Source organism: Lampris incognitus, chromosome 20, assembly GCF_029633865.1.
Source record: "Lampris incognitus isolate fLamInc1 chromosome 20, fLamInc1.hap2, whole genome shotgun sequence".
Taxonomy (NCBI): domain Eukaryota; kingdom Metazoa; phylum Chordata; class Actinopteri; order Lampriformes; family Lampridae; genus Lampris; species Lampris incognitus.
This window is the reverse complement of record NC_079230.1, coordinates 31,833,358-31,848,226: the sequence shown is the minus strand read 5'-3', so window position 1 is coordinate 31,848,226 and position 14,869 is coordinate 31,833,358. Positions and strand designations below refer to the sequence as shown.

The following is a 14,869-nucleotide window of genomic DNA, read 5'->3' as shown; positions in this document are numbered from 1 at the left end:
TTGCTCTATATTTTGATTTAATTGGAAATCCATATATGTATATTTTCAGAGAAGAGAGTCGAAGGCAACACACACACACACACACACACACACTCAGATTCTCTTTTGTTCTGGATTTGGAGATAGATTAGTTAGACAGACGGATGGTTTATTGTCCAGCCAAGGTTGGAAAATTATCTTCTTCTAACTGTATAAACAAAAACATCACATCACTAACACAATATCACTACTACTACTGCTACTACTGCTACTTTCGGCTGCTCCCAATAAGGGTCACCACAGCGGATCATCCATTTCCATCTCTTCCTGTCCTCTGCATCTTCCTCTGTCACACTCTGCCACCTGCATGTTCTCCCTCACCACATCCATAAACCTCCTCTTTGGCCTTCCTCTTCTCCTCTTCCCTGGCAGCTCCATATTCAGCATCCTTCTTCCAATATACCCAGCATCTCTCCTCCACACATGTCCAAAGCATCTCAATCTTGCCTCTCTTGCTTTGTCTCCAAACCATCCAACCTGAGCTGTCCCTCTAATACTCGTTCCTAATCCTGTCCTTCTTCGTCACTCCCAATGAAAATCTTATCATCTCCATCCCTGCCACCTCCAGCTCCACCTCCTGTCTTTTCGTCAGTGCCACTGTCTCCAAACCATACAACATAGCTGGTCTCACTACCATCTTGTCAACCTTCCCTTTAACTCTTGCTGGCACCCTTCTGTCACAAATCACTCCTGACACTCTTCTCCACCCACTCCACCCTGCCTGCACTCTCTTCTTCACCTCTCTACTGCACTCCCCGTTACTCTGGACAGTTGACCCCAAGTATTTAAACTCATACGCCTTCGTCACTTCTACTCCTTGCATCCTCACCATTCCACTGTCCTCCCTCTCATTCCCACGTATGTATTCTGTCTTGCTCCTACTGACTTTCATGCCTCTTCTCTCCAGTGCATACCGCCACCTCTCCAGGCTCTCCTCAACCTGCACCCTACTCTCGCTACAGACCACAATGTCATCCGCAAACATCATAGCCCACGGAGACTCCTGCATGATCTCTTCCATCAACCTGTCCATCACCATTGCAAACAAGAAAGGGCTCAGAGCCGATCCTTCATAATCCCACCTCCACCTTGAACCCATCTGTCATTGCAACCACACACCTCACCACTGTCACGCTACCCTCATACATATCCTGCACCACTCCTACATACTTCTCTGCAACTCCTCATACAATACCACACCTCCTCTCTCAGCACCCTGTCATATGATTTCTCTAAATCGACAAAGACACAATGTAACTCCTTCTGATCTTCTCTATACTTCTCCAACATTCTCAAAGCAAACATTGCATCTGTGGTGCTCTTTCATGGCATGAAACCATATTGCTGCTCGTTAATCATCACCTCTCCTCTTAACCTAGCTTCTATTACTCTTTCCCAAATCTTCATGCTGTGGCTCATCAACTTTATACCTCTGTAGTTGCTACAGTTCTGCACATCACCCTTATTCCTGAAAATCAGTACCAGTATGCTTCTTCTCCACTCCTCAGGCATCCTCCCACTTTCCAAGATTGTGTTAAACAATCTAGTTAAAAACTCCACTGCCATCTCTCCTAAACATCTCCATGCCTCCACAGGTATGTCATCAGGACCAACTGCTTTTCCACTCTTCATCTTCTTCATAGCTGCCCTCACTTCCTCCTTGCTAATCCACGCACTTCCTGATTCACTATCCCCACATAATCCAACCTTCTCTCTCTCTCATTTTCTTCATTCATCAGCCCCTCAAAGTACTCCTTCCACCTTCTCAACACACTCTCCTCGCTTGTCAGCACATTTCCATCTCTATCCTTGATCGCCCTAACCTGCTGCACATCCTTCCAATCTCGGTCCCTCTGTTTAGCCAATCGGTACAAGTCCTTTTCTCCTTCCTTCATGACTAACCTCTCATACAACTCACCATATGCCTTTTCCTTTGCCTTTGCCACCTCTCTCTTCGCTTTATGCTGCATCCCCTTGTACTCCTGTCTACTTTCTTCATCTCTCCGACTATCCCACTTCTTCTTTGCCAACCTCTTCCTCTCTATAACCACCGCCAAGTCTCCTTGTCTTTCTTCCTCTGTCCTGATAACACACCAAGTACCTTCCTAGCGGTCTCCCTCACTATTTCTGCAGTGCTTGCCCAGCCATCCGGCAACTCTTCACTACCACCCTGTGGTAGTCTTCACTTCCACTGTTTCATCTTCGGCTCTGCCTTCACTCGCTTCCTCTTCTTGGTCTCCAAAGTCATCCTACAGACCACCATCCGATGCTGCCTAGCTATGTTCTCCCCTGTCACCACCTTGCAGTCTCCAATCCCTTTTAGATGGCGCCTTCTACATAAGATATAGTCCACCTGTGTGCACTTTCCTCCACTCTTGTACGTCACCCTGTGTTCCTCCCTCTTCTTGAAATATGTATTTACCACAGCCATTTCCATCCTTTTCACAAAATCCCCCACCATTTGTCCTTCCACATTTCTCTCCTTGACACCATACCTACCCATCACCTCCTCATCACTCTGTTCCCTTCACCAACATGTCCATTGAAGTCTGCTCCAATCACCACTCTCTCCTCCTTGGGTACCCTCTCCACTACGTCATCCAACTCTCTCCAGAATTCTTCTTTCTCTTCCCTCTCACCCCCAACTTGTGGAGCATATGCACTGATAACGTTCATCATCACACCTTAGATTTCCAGCTTCATACTCATCACTCTGTCTGACTCTCTTCACCTCCAGCACACTCTTGACATACTCTTCCTTCAGAATTACCCCTAACCTTCCCTTTAACTCTTGCTGGTACCCTTCTGTCGCAAATCACTCCTGACACTCTTCTCCACCCACTCCACCCTGCCTGCACTTTCTTCTTCACCTCTCTTCTGCACTCCCCATTACTTTGAACAGTTGACTCCCAAGTATTTAAAATCGTACACCTTCGTCACCTCTACTCCTTGCATCCTCACCATTCCACTGTCCTCCCTCTCATTCACGCATAGGTATTCCGTCTTCCTCCTACTAACTTTCATTCCTCTTCTCTCCAGTGCATACCTCCACCTCTAATATACTCGTTCCTAATCCTGTCCTTCTTCATTACTCTCGAATTGATGAGTGCAGTTAATTAATCTAACTGCACTGGGAACAAAAGATCCGTTGTAGATCATGTTGTTTGTTCTGTTGTGTTTTGGTGAGGGAAGGGACTTCAACTTGGAGTTTAGGGAGCATTTAATGGCATTAATAATAGACAGAGCTTTTCAATAGCAATATTTTCTTTAATGCCTTCCATGCTTTGCAGGACTTGGCGGTGGAGGAGCTGCTGATGGGCGTGGCCCTGTTACTGCTAGAGGCCTCCACAGCTCAGCAGACTGCTTTACTTAACCTGGGTAACAACCACTGTTCGTCAGCTGTTCCTCAGCTTCCACACCGAGTCCACACTCAGTCACTCTCTTACACATTTTTAGGTTCTTGTGTTTAACCTGCCTCGCCCACACCTCTCTCTTTAATGAAATGTCTAAATTCTCACCACTGCTGGATATTGTTTCATTCATAGCTGAAACCCAAGAGGCTCAGCCATCTCTTCACCTCCCACTTTCCCCCTTGTTCTCTTGTGGTTGTTTTTTTTGTTTGTTTGTTGTTTTTTTTTGATAAACTTTTCCAGCACTGGTTTTAGTCCCTGAAGAAGCTGACCTTTCTCCATGGGGGACGCCCATCCTGGTGCTGCCCCTACTGCAGCTGCTGTCGTGCTCAGGCCTCTTGGAGCCCCTGACGGACCCCCACATCCACAGTCACAACCTCCGCCTGGCCCACATCCTTCTCCACAGCTGTCAGAGAGACACACACAAGCCCAGTCCGGTACTGCTGTGCAAACTCTGCATCGGCATCGCCGCTGAACGCAGTCGGGTCATAGTGATTAATATATATCTGGCATGAATAAGATTTTATTTTTATTCCCCCAAGATAATCAGGATAGCTGCATCTGCCATTATCTGTTTCTACCAGCTGGTAATTCTTGCACTGTAACATTGGACTGCCAAGTGATGGGCCACTTTTTTTTTTCTCCCAAATTATATCCAGCCAATCACCCCACTCTTCCTAGCCGTCCCGGTCGCTGCTCCACCCCCTCTGCTGATCTGGGGAGGGCTGCAGACTACCACGTCTCCTCCGATACATGTGGAGTCACCAGCCGCTTCTTTTCACCTGACAGTGAGGAGTTTCACCAGGGGGACGTAGCACATGGGGGAATCACGCTATTCCCCCCAGTTCCCCCTCCCCCCCAAACAGGCACCCTGACTGGCCAGAGGAGGCACTAGTGCAGTGACCAGGACACACACCCACATCCGGCTTCCCACCCGCAGACACAGCCATTTGTGTCTGTAGGGGCACCCGACCAAGCCGGCGGTAACACGGGGATTCAAACCGGCGATCCCCGTGTTGGTAGGCAATGGAATAGACTGCTCTGCTACCCAGACGCAAGATGGGCCACTTTTAAGATAAATTAGCTGAAAATATATTATCTTTATGATTCGCTGATTTATTCCTTCCTCGTTTCTTTATGATTGATTTATTCCACCAATGTTCAAACAGAGTTGGATTGAAGAACCAGAGGGAAATAGACCTGATCCCACTGATTTACTACAAACAGGATGTAGTAGCCATTGTGGCTTGTGTGCCCTCAGCTCACCAGTAAATAGTCTGCATCCTTGTAAAAATGGCACCCTTGAACTAAAGCTGACGTAGGCCGTCTCACAAACTCCATCACAAGACATGGCCACATCAGCATCAAGTTTCAAACTTGTTCCCGCAAGTTTGCAATGCGTGTTTGCCACTGCAACACAGGATTGCCGGTTCAAATCCCCGTGTTACCGCCGGCTTGATCGGGCATCCCTACAGTGTCTGCAGGTGGGAAGCTGGATGTGGGTGTGTGTCCTGGTCGCTGCACTAGTGCCTCCTCTGGTCAGTTGGGACGCCTGTTCAGGGGGGAGGAGGAACTGGGGGGAATAGCGTGATCCTCCCACATGCTACGTCCCCCTGGTGAAACTCCTCACTGTCAGGTGAAAAGAAGCGGCTGGTGACTCCACATGTAAGGGAGGAGACTTGGTAGTCTGCAGCCCTCCCCGGATCAGCAGAGGGGGTGGAGCAGCAACCAGGACGGCTCGGAAGAGTGGGGTAATGGCCGGATACGATTAGGGAGAAAAGGGAGGGGGGGGGTTAGTATTATGTAACCTGACTCTGTGGTCCAGATAGATAAAATAATGACTTCGTTATGGAGAAACGTTGCGGATTTCATCTTTAACTTATGTATCTGTCTAAATATCCCTTCTTCTGACCTCTTCCTCTTAGCCTGGTACCCCGCTGGCGTTCCCCCTCAGCCCCTGGTACAGCGAGCTGCAGGTGGGTTTGCATGTGCTGCGTAAAGTGGCTGATGACCAAGCAGCAGCCAGTGAGTGGCTCCTGTCAGTCACGTCAGGCCTGTCCTCGAGCCAGTGCGTCCCCGGGCCGCTAAGCCTCATCGTGGCCTATCTCATCGTTACCAGCCAGGAAGACGTCTGCCGTCTGGCCCTGAGTGCCGCGCAGGCCATCGCCTCAGCAGACCCCTCCCAGGTAGAGAACCACACAAACTTGTGAAAAATCTCACAGTGGCTTTTGTGTTAGAATTTTTACCAGAATTACCTCAGTGTCTTTGTTTGGCCAGGATGGGAATTTTCCAGGTAGTTGAACAATTCAGCTACCTGGAAAATCCTCTCAAAGAACAACACATATTCAACCAGTAGGCAAATGTGCAACCTATGTCTCACTGAAACATATCTTATCATCTGCAAACCAGAAATGTCCACATGGAACAACAGGAATGAGCTGGCCAGAAGTTGCAGATATAAGCACCTATTTTGTAATTATAAATAACAATAGACAAATACCAACCCCCCCCCCCCCCAATTGGGCCGTTAGCGATCACATGTTTTTGAGTTTTTGAATGTCGCACCTCTCCCTTCCCCACTGGATGTTGTGCACGTGATGTGCATGACGAGGCAGTAAATGGTATGTTCTTTACCGAAAAGTAGATGGTATGTTCTTCCTCCTGTAGCTTTACTGACAGCTGATGATGCTTATGGCATGAAACAGACTTGTACTGTCTCATGAAGCATTTACTTGCCTCACTGGATTATTTATATATATATATATATATATATATATATATATATATATATATATATATATATATATATATATATATATATATATATATACCAGAAAAACTGAAACATTGCACGTGGTAGCCAAAATTAATTTTTCTGTCTTCTAGACATCTTCTCATCACTGATTTTACACGTGTTAATTTAAAGCAATAAAGTTCCACATTTTCCGACCAGGGCAGGCGTTCCCAGTTGATTTGTAATGGGGCTAAAGCGGAAGGCTCAGCTCTGACAGACACTTCCCTGTGATCCTCGGGGACTGCAGTATGGACTCGCTTGCTGCAGAAGACACTGTGACATGTCACGTTGGATCATAGGTGCCCTCGTTATTGGAGGCTGCTTGTCGCCTTTGTGCAGTCTTCTGCTCCTCTAATTGCTCCCTGAGGGCCACGGGCTCACTTGTTCAGTGCTGCGGTGGAAGACTATCAGCACATTTAAACCCACTGGGTGTCCCACTGGGTGTCACCTCGCTTTCTTAAACTCACCGTTTCCAGGCATGCTCCCTTCTCAGGTCTAACACACGTACTGCGATCTCCTGGACCGCCGTGTGTCTGTGTTACCAGGCATCAAGACGACAACACCAGTGTAAGAGCACAACAACACAGGTGTCTTGAGAGGACAACAACACCAGTGTCTTAAGGGACAACAACACCGGTGTCTTAAGAGGAACACAGCACCGGTGTCTAGAGAGGACAACAACACCGGTGTCTTAAAAGGACAACAACACCGGTGTCTAGAGAGGACAACAACATCGGTGTCTTAAAAGTACAACAACACCAGTGTCTTAAAGGACAACAACACCGGTGTCTTAAGAGGACAACAACACCGGTGTCTTAAGAGGACAACAACACCGGTGTCTTAAAAGGACAACAACACCGATGTCTTAAAAGGACGACAACACCGGTGTCTTAAGGGACAACAACACCGGTGTCTTAAGAGGACAACAACACCGGTGTCTAGAGAGGACAACACCGGTGTGTTAAAAGTACAACAACACCAGTGTCTTAAAGGACAACAACACCAGTGTCTTAAGGGACAACAACACCGGTGTCTTAAGAGGACAACAACACCGGTGTCTTAAAAGTACAACAACACCAGTGTCTTAAAGGACAACAACACCAGTGTCTTAAGAGGACAACAACACTGGTGACTAGAGAGGACAACAACACCGGTGTCTTAAAAGTACAACAACACCAGTGTCTTAAAGGACAACAACACCAGTGTCTTAAAGGACAACAACACCGGTGTCTTAAGAGGACAACAACACCGGTATCTTAAAGGACAACAACACCGGTGTCTTAAGAGGACAACAACACCGGTGTCTTAAAAGGACAACCACACCGGTGTCTAGAGAGGACAACAACACCGGTGTCTTAAAAGGACCACAACACCGGTGTCTTAAAAGGACAACACCGGTGTCTTGAAAGGACAACACCGGTGTCTTGAGAGTACAACAATACTGGTGTCTTGAGAGGACAACAACACTGGTGTCTTAAAAGGACCACAACACCGGTGTCTTAAGAGGTCAACAACACTGTTGTCTTAAATGGACAACAACACCGGTGTCTTAAGAGGTCAACAACACCGGTGTTTATGTGGACAACAACACCAATGTCTTAAAAGGACAACAACACCGGTGTCTTGAAAGGACAACAATACCGGTGTTTTGAGAGGACAACAACACCGGTATCTTGAAAGGACAACAACATCGGTGTCTTGAGAGGACAACAACATCGGTGTCTTGAGAGGACAACAACATCGGTGTCTTGAGAGGACAACAACATCGGTGTCTTGAGAGGACAACAACACCAGTGTCTTGAGAGGACAACAACACCGGTGTCTTGAAAGGACAACAACACCGGTGTCTTAAGAGGACAAAAACACCGGTGTCTTGAGAGGACAACAACTCCGGTGTCTTGAAAGGACAACAACATCGGTGTCTTGAGAGGACAACAACACCGGTGTCTTGAGAGGACAACAACACCGGTGTCTTGAAAGGACAACAACACCGGTGTCTTGAGAGGACAACAACTCCGGTGTCTTAAGAGGACAACAACACCGGTGTCTTGAGAGGACAACAACTCCGGTGTCTTGAAAGGACAACAACATCGGTGTCTTGAGAGGACAACAACACCAGTGTCTTGAGAGGACAACAACACCGGTGTCTTGAAAGGACAACAACACCGGTGTCTTAAAAGGACAACAACACCGGTGTCTTAAAAGGACAACAACACCGGTGTCTTAAAAGGACGACAACACCGGTGTCTTAAAAGGACGACAACACCGGTGTCTTAAGGGACAACAACACCGGTGTCTTAAGAGGACAACAACACCGGTGTCTAGAGAGGACAACACCGGTGTCTTAAAAGTACAACAACACCAGTGTCTTAAAGGACAACAACACCAGTGTCTTAAGGGACAACAACACCAGTGTCTTAAGAGGACAACAACACCGGTGTCTTAAAAGTACAACAACACCAGTGTCTTAAAGGACAACAACACCAGTGTCTTAAGGGACAACAACACCAGTGTCTTAAGAGGACAACAACACCGGTGGCTAGAGAGGACAACAACACCGGTGTCTTAAAAGGACAACAACACCGGTGTCTTAAAAGGACAACAACACCGGTGTCTAGACAGGACAACAACACCGGTGTCTTAAGAGGACAACAACACCGGTGTCTTAAAAGGTCAACAACACCGGTGTCTTAAAGGACAACAACACCGGTGTCTTAAGAGGACAACAACACTGGTGACTAGAGAGGACAACAACACCGGTGTCTTAAAAGTACAACAACACCAGTGTCTTAAAGGACAACAACACCAGTGTCTTAAAGGACAACAACACCGGTGTCTTAAGAGGACAACAACACCGGTATCTTAAAGGACAACAACACCGGTGTCTTAAGAGGACAACAACACCGGTGTCTTAAAAGGACAACCACACCGGTGTCTAGAGAGGACAACAACACCGGTGTCTTAAAAGGACAACACCGGTGTCTTAAGAGGACAACAACACCGGTGTCTTGAAAGGACAACACCGGTGTCTTGAGAGTACAACAATACTGGTGTCTTGAGAGGACAACAACACTGGTGTCTTAAAAGGACCACAACACCGGTGTCTTAAGAGGTCAACAACACTGTTGTCTTAAATGGACAACAACACCGGTGTCTTAAGAGGTCAACAACACCGGTGTTTATGTGGACAACAACACCAATGTCTTAAAAGGACAACAACACCGGTGTCTTGAAAGGACAACAATACCGGTGTTTTGAGAGGACAACAACACCGGTATCTTGAAAGGACAACAACATCGGTGTCTTGAGAGGACAACAACATCGGTGTCTTGAGAGGACAACAACATCGGTGTCTTGAGAGGACAACAACATCGGTGTCTTGAGAGGACAACAACACCAGTGTCTTGAGAGGACAACAACACCGGTGTCTTGAAAGGACAACAACACCGGTGTCTTAAGAGGACAAAAACACCGGTGTCTTGAGAGGACAACAACTCCGGTGTCTTGAAAGGACAACAACATCGGTGTCTTGAGAGGACAACAACACCGGTGTCTTGAGAGGACAACAACACCGGTGTCTTGAAAGGACAACAACACCGGTGTCTTGAGAGGACAACAACTCCGGTGTCTTAAGAGGACAACAACACCGGTGTCTTGAGAGGACAACAACTCCGGTGTCTTGAAAGGACAACAACATCGGTGTCTTGAGAGGACAACAACACCAGTGTCTTGAGAGGACAACAACACCGGTGTCTTGAAAGGACAACAACACCGGTGTCTTAAGAGGACAACAACACCGGTGTCTTAAAAGGACAACAACACCGGTGTCTTAAAAGGACAACAACACCGGTGTCTTAAAAGGACGTCAACACCGGTGTCTTAAGGGACAACAACACCGGTGTCTTAAGAGGACAACAACACCGGTGTCTAGAGAGGACAACACCGGTGTCTTAAAAGTACAACAACACCAGTGTCTTAAAGGACAACAACACCAGTGTCTTAAGGGACAACAACACCAGTGTCTTAAGAGGACAACAACACCGGTGTCTTAAAAGTACAACAACACCAGTGTCTTAAAGGACAACAACACCAGTGTCTTAAGGGACAACAACACCAGTGTCTTAAGAGGACAACAACACCGGTGGCTAGAGAGGACAACAACACCGGTGTCTTAAAAGGACAACAACACCGGTGTCTTAAAAGGACAACAACACCGGTGTCTAGACAGGATAACAACACCGGTGTCTTAAGAGGACAACAACACCGGTGTCTTAAAAGGTCAACAACACCGGTGTCTTAAAAGGACGACAACACCGGTGTCTTAAGGGACAACAACACCGGTGTCTTAAGAGGACAACAACACCGGTGACTTAAGAGTACAACAACACCAGTGTCTTAAAGGACAACAACACCAGTGTCTTAAAGGACAACAACACCGGTATCTTAAAGGACAACAACACCGGTGTCTTAAGAGGACAACAACACCGGTGTCTTAAAAGGACAACCACACCGGTGTCTAGAGAGGACAACAACACCGGTGTCTTAAAAGGACAACAACACCGGTGTCTTAAGAGGACAACAACACCGGTGTCTTGAAAGGACAACACCGGTGTCTTGAGAGTACAACAATACTGGTGTCTTGAGAGGACAACAACACTGGTGTCTTAAAAGGACCACAACACCGGTGTCTTAAGAGGTCAACAACACTGTTGTCTTAAATGGACAACAACACCGGTGTCTTAAGACGTCAACAACACCGGTGTTTATGTGGACAACAACACCAATGTCTTAAAAGGACAACAACACCGGTGTCTTGAAAGGACAACAATACCGGTGTTTTGAGAGGACAACAACACCGGTATCTTGAAAGGACAACAACATCGGTGTCTTGAGAGGACAACAACATCGGTGTCTTGAGAGGACAACAACATCGGTGTCTTGAGAGGACAACAACACCAGTGTCTTGAAAGGACAACAACACCGGTGTCTTGAGAGGACAACAACACCGGTGTCTTGAGAGGACAACAACATCGGTGTCTTGAGAGGACAACAACACCGGTGTCTTGAGAGGACAACAACACCGGTGTCTTGAGAGGACAACAACACCGGTGTCTTGAAAGGACAACAACTCCGGTGTCTTAAGAGAACAACAACACCGGTGTCTTGAGAGGACAACAACACCAGTGCTTTGGCTGCAGTGACTTTTAATAGTAGATTGGACTTCAAGCTACGAGACGCCTGCAGAATCTGTCCCGTATTTAACAGCACAGGTTCCATGTTGAAAATGAGGGCGTGAATTCATGTTTGCAGCAGCCTCACCCAGCACCGTCCATGCAGCGTCTTTGTCCACGTCGGCTGGGAGAGCTGGCGCTGGTTCGGCTGGGAGAGCCTGGTCTGCTGCGCTCTGGACCCAGGGACCACGGCCCTGCCCAGAACTGCGCCCAAGGAGGTAACGCGGAGGGCGGTCTGACAGGATGCGGAATCGGGGCAGGCTAAGCTAACTGCTAGCCCATGCAGACCGGCAGTTCTGACAGTCATCCTGGTTGGTGTTTGTTCCCTTGTACAGTGATTTTATTTATTTATTTATTTATTTTGGTTTGGATGTGTGTGTTAGTTTGAATGTGTGTGTTCTTGTACTTCTTGTGTGTGTTTCTGTCTTTTCGTTGTACTGCTGTGGGCATTTGTGTTGCACTGCTGTGGGCATTTGTCTTGCACTGCTGTGGGCATTTGTGTTGCACTGCTGTGGGCATTTGTGTTGCACTGCTGTGGGCATTTGTGTTGCACTGCTGTGGGCATTTGTGTTGCACTGCTCTGGGCATTTGTGTTGCACTGCTGTGGGCCGGGGGAAATGGCGTTTCATTTCGTTTCATGTGCACAATACATGAGGACAGAGTTCCTGATGATGCTGGTAGGGGTTCACTGTCATACCAGACGGCGCTTTCGTCACCTTACCAATGCCTGTGGGGGCTTGGACCTGTGTCTTCTAATTTCAAGTCCCCCTCCAGTCATGTTTTAAGACATATCAGGAACATTTACTTAATCCCCAGCCCACATCAGTGCAACACAAAGACAACAACACATCCAAACTACAAGAACACACATATATCCAAACTACATGAACACACATATATCCAAACTACATGAACACACATATATCCAAACTACAAGAACACACATATATCCAAACTACAAGAACACACATATATGCAAACTACAAGAACACACATATATCCAAACTACAAGAACACACATATATCCAAACTACATGAACACACATATATCCAAACTACATGAACACACATATATCCAAACTACAAGAACACACATATATCCAAACTACAACACATATATCCAAACTACAAGAACACACATATATCCAAACTACATGAACACACATATATCCAAACTACAAGAACACACATATATCCAAACTACAAGAACACACATATATCCAAACTACATGAACACACATATATCCAAACTACAAGAACACACATATATCCAAACTACAACACATATATCCAAACTACAAGAACACACATATATCCAAACTACATGAACACACATATATCCAAACTACAACACATATATCCAAACTACAAGAACACACACATATCCAAACTACAAGAACACACATATATCCAAACTACAACAACACACATATATCCAAACTACAACAACACACATATATCCAAACTACAAGAACACACATATATCCAAACTACAACACATATATCCAAACTACAAGAACACACATATATCCAAACTACAAGAACACACATATATCCAAACTACAACAACACACATATATCCAAACTAGAACAACACACATATATCCAAACTACAAGAACACACATATATCCAAACTACAACAACACACATATATCCAAACTACAACAACACACATATATCCAAACTACATGAACACACATATATCCAAACTACATGAACACACATATATCCAAACTACAAGAACACACATATATCCAAACTACAAGAACACACATATATGCAAACTACAAGAACACACATATATCCAAACTACAAGAACACACATATATCCAAACTACATGAACACACATATATCCAAACTACATGAACACACATATATCCAAACTACAAGAACACACATATATCCAAACTACAACACATATATCCAAACTACAAGAACACACATATATCCAAACTACATGAACACACATATATCCAAACTACAAGAACACACATATATCCAAACTACAAGAACACACATATATCCAAACTACATGAACACACATATATCCAAACTACAAGAACACACATATATCCAAACTACAACACATATATCCAAACTACAAGAACACACATATATCCAAACTACATGAACACACATATATCCAAACTACAACACATATATCCAAACTACAAGAACACACACATATCCAAACTACAAGAACACACATATATCCAAACTACAACAACACACATATATCCAAACTACAACAACACACATATATCCAAACTACAAGAACACACATATATCCAAACTACAACACATATATCCAAACTACAAGAACACACATATATCCAAACTACAAGAACACACATATATCCAAACTACAACAACACACATATATCCAAACTAGAACAACACACATATATCCAAACTACAAGAACACACATATATCCAAACTACAACAACACACATATATCCAAACTACAACAACACACATATATCCAAACTACAAGAACACACATATATCCAAACTACAAGAACACACATATATCCAAACTACAACAACACACATATATCCAAACTAGAACAACACACATATATCCAAGATGTATTTAAAAAAAGAAAACAATTTCATTGTCCAAGAGAACGAGTGCCAGCCAGGATGACTGTTGGACCTGCCGGTCTGCATGGGCTAGCAGTTAGCTTAGCCTGCCTGGCTTCCGCGTCCTGTCAGACCACCCTAGGTGTTTCCTCTCCGTGGTCCCTGGGCCCACCGGACGCAGCAGACCAGGCTCTCCAGCAGATCCAGCACCAGCTCCCCCAGCCAGACACCGGCGACCCAGATATGAAATGCTCTGCTTGGTATAATAATCGGCCCAGTGTGTTTTTCTGCTAAATAACTTCAGTTGTCTTGTTGCAACACTGAAAAGGACATCTGCTCCTTCTCCCTCATTAAAGAACCCTCAATCTATGACAATGCAAACTATCTCCACAAAGTTTAAGAACTTTGTGGGAAAAAAAGCTGCAGACCTGCCGCTCCTGAATTCTGCTAAAATTACATATATTTGCATTAAAACCTTTTAGACCAACTGCACAAAAACGCTTTCATCACCAGTTAGGATCAGATCTACCTAAAGCCACCGTGGGCGGTCAACATGGCCGCTCGTAATGTGTGCGTGATGGTGCGCGTCATGTCAGTATTCATGACGTGTGTTGTCGCGTCATTTCCTTCATGAAGTTCGTTGCTGTGTCCTAGAAACGCACTAGCGCCCTCCAGTGGAGAGAAACAGTCTACACTTGATGTGTGACGATGTCCAACATGTCTGGTTACAGACGCACCACGACCACCACCGTGGCGCTGCAGGATTTACAGGCGTTGGGACAGCCGCCATTTTAAATTGTTTAAAAGTA

At 45.7% G+C, this 14,869-nt stretch overlaps 1 protein-coding gene across 1 annotated transcript in view; it reads left to right on the top strand.

Moving 5' to 3' along the window:
* The window catches only part of focad (focadhesin), a 148,486-nt gene that overhangs the window by 63,565 nt on the left and 70,052 nt on the right, over positions 1 to 14,869 (top strand). Inside the window, exons 9-11 of the mRNA XM_056300322.1 lie at positions 3,330 to 3,417; positions 3,693 to 3,886; positions 5,375 to 5,635. Coding sequence (XP_056156297.1) covers positions 3,330 to 3,417; positions 3,693 to 3,886; positions 5,375 to 5,635 — 543 coding nt within the window. The remainder of the gene's footprint in view (positions 1 to 3,329; positions 3,418 to 3,692; positions 3,887 to 5,374; positions 5,636 to 14,869) is intronic.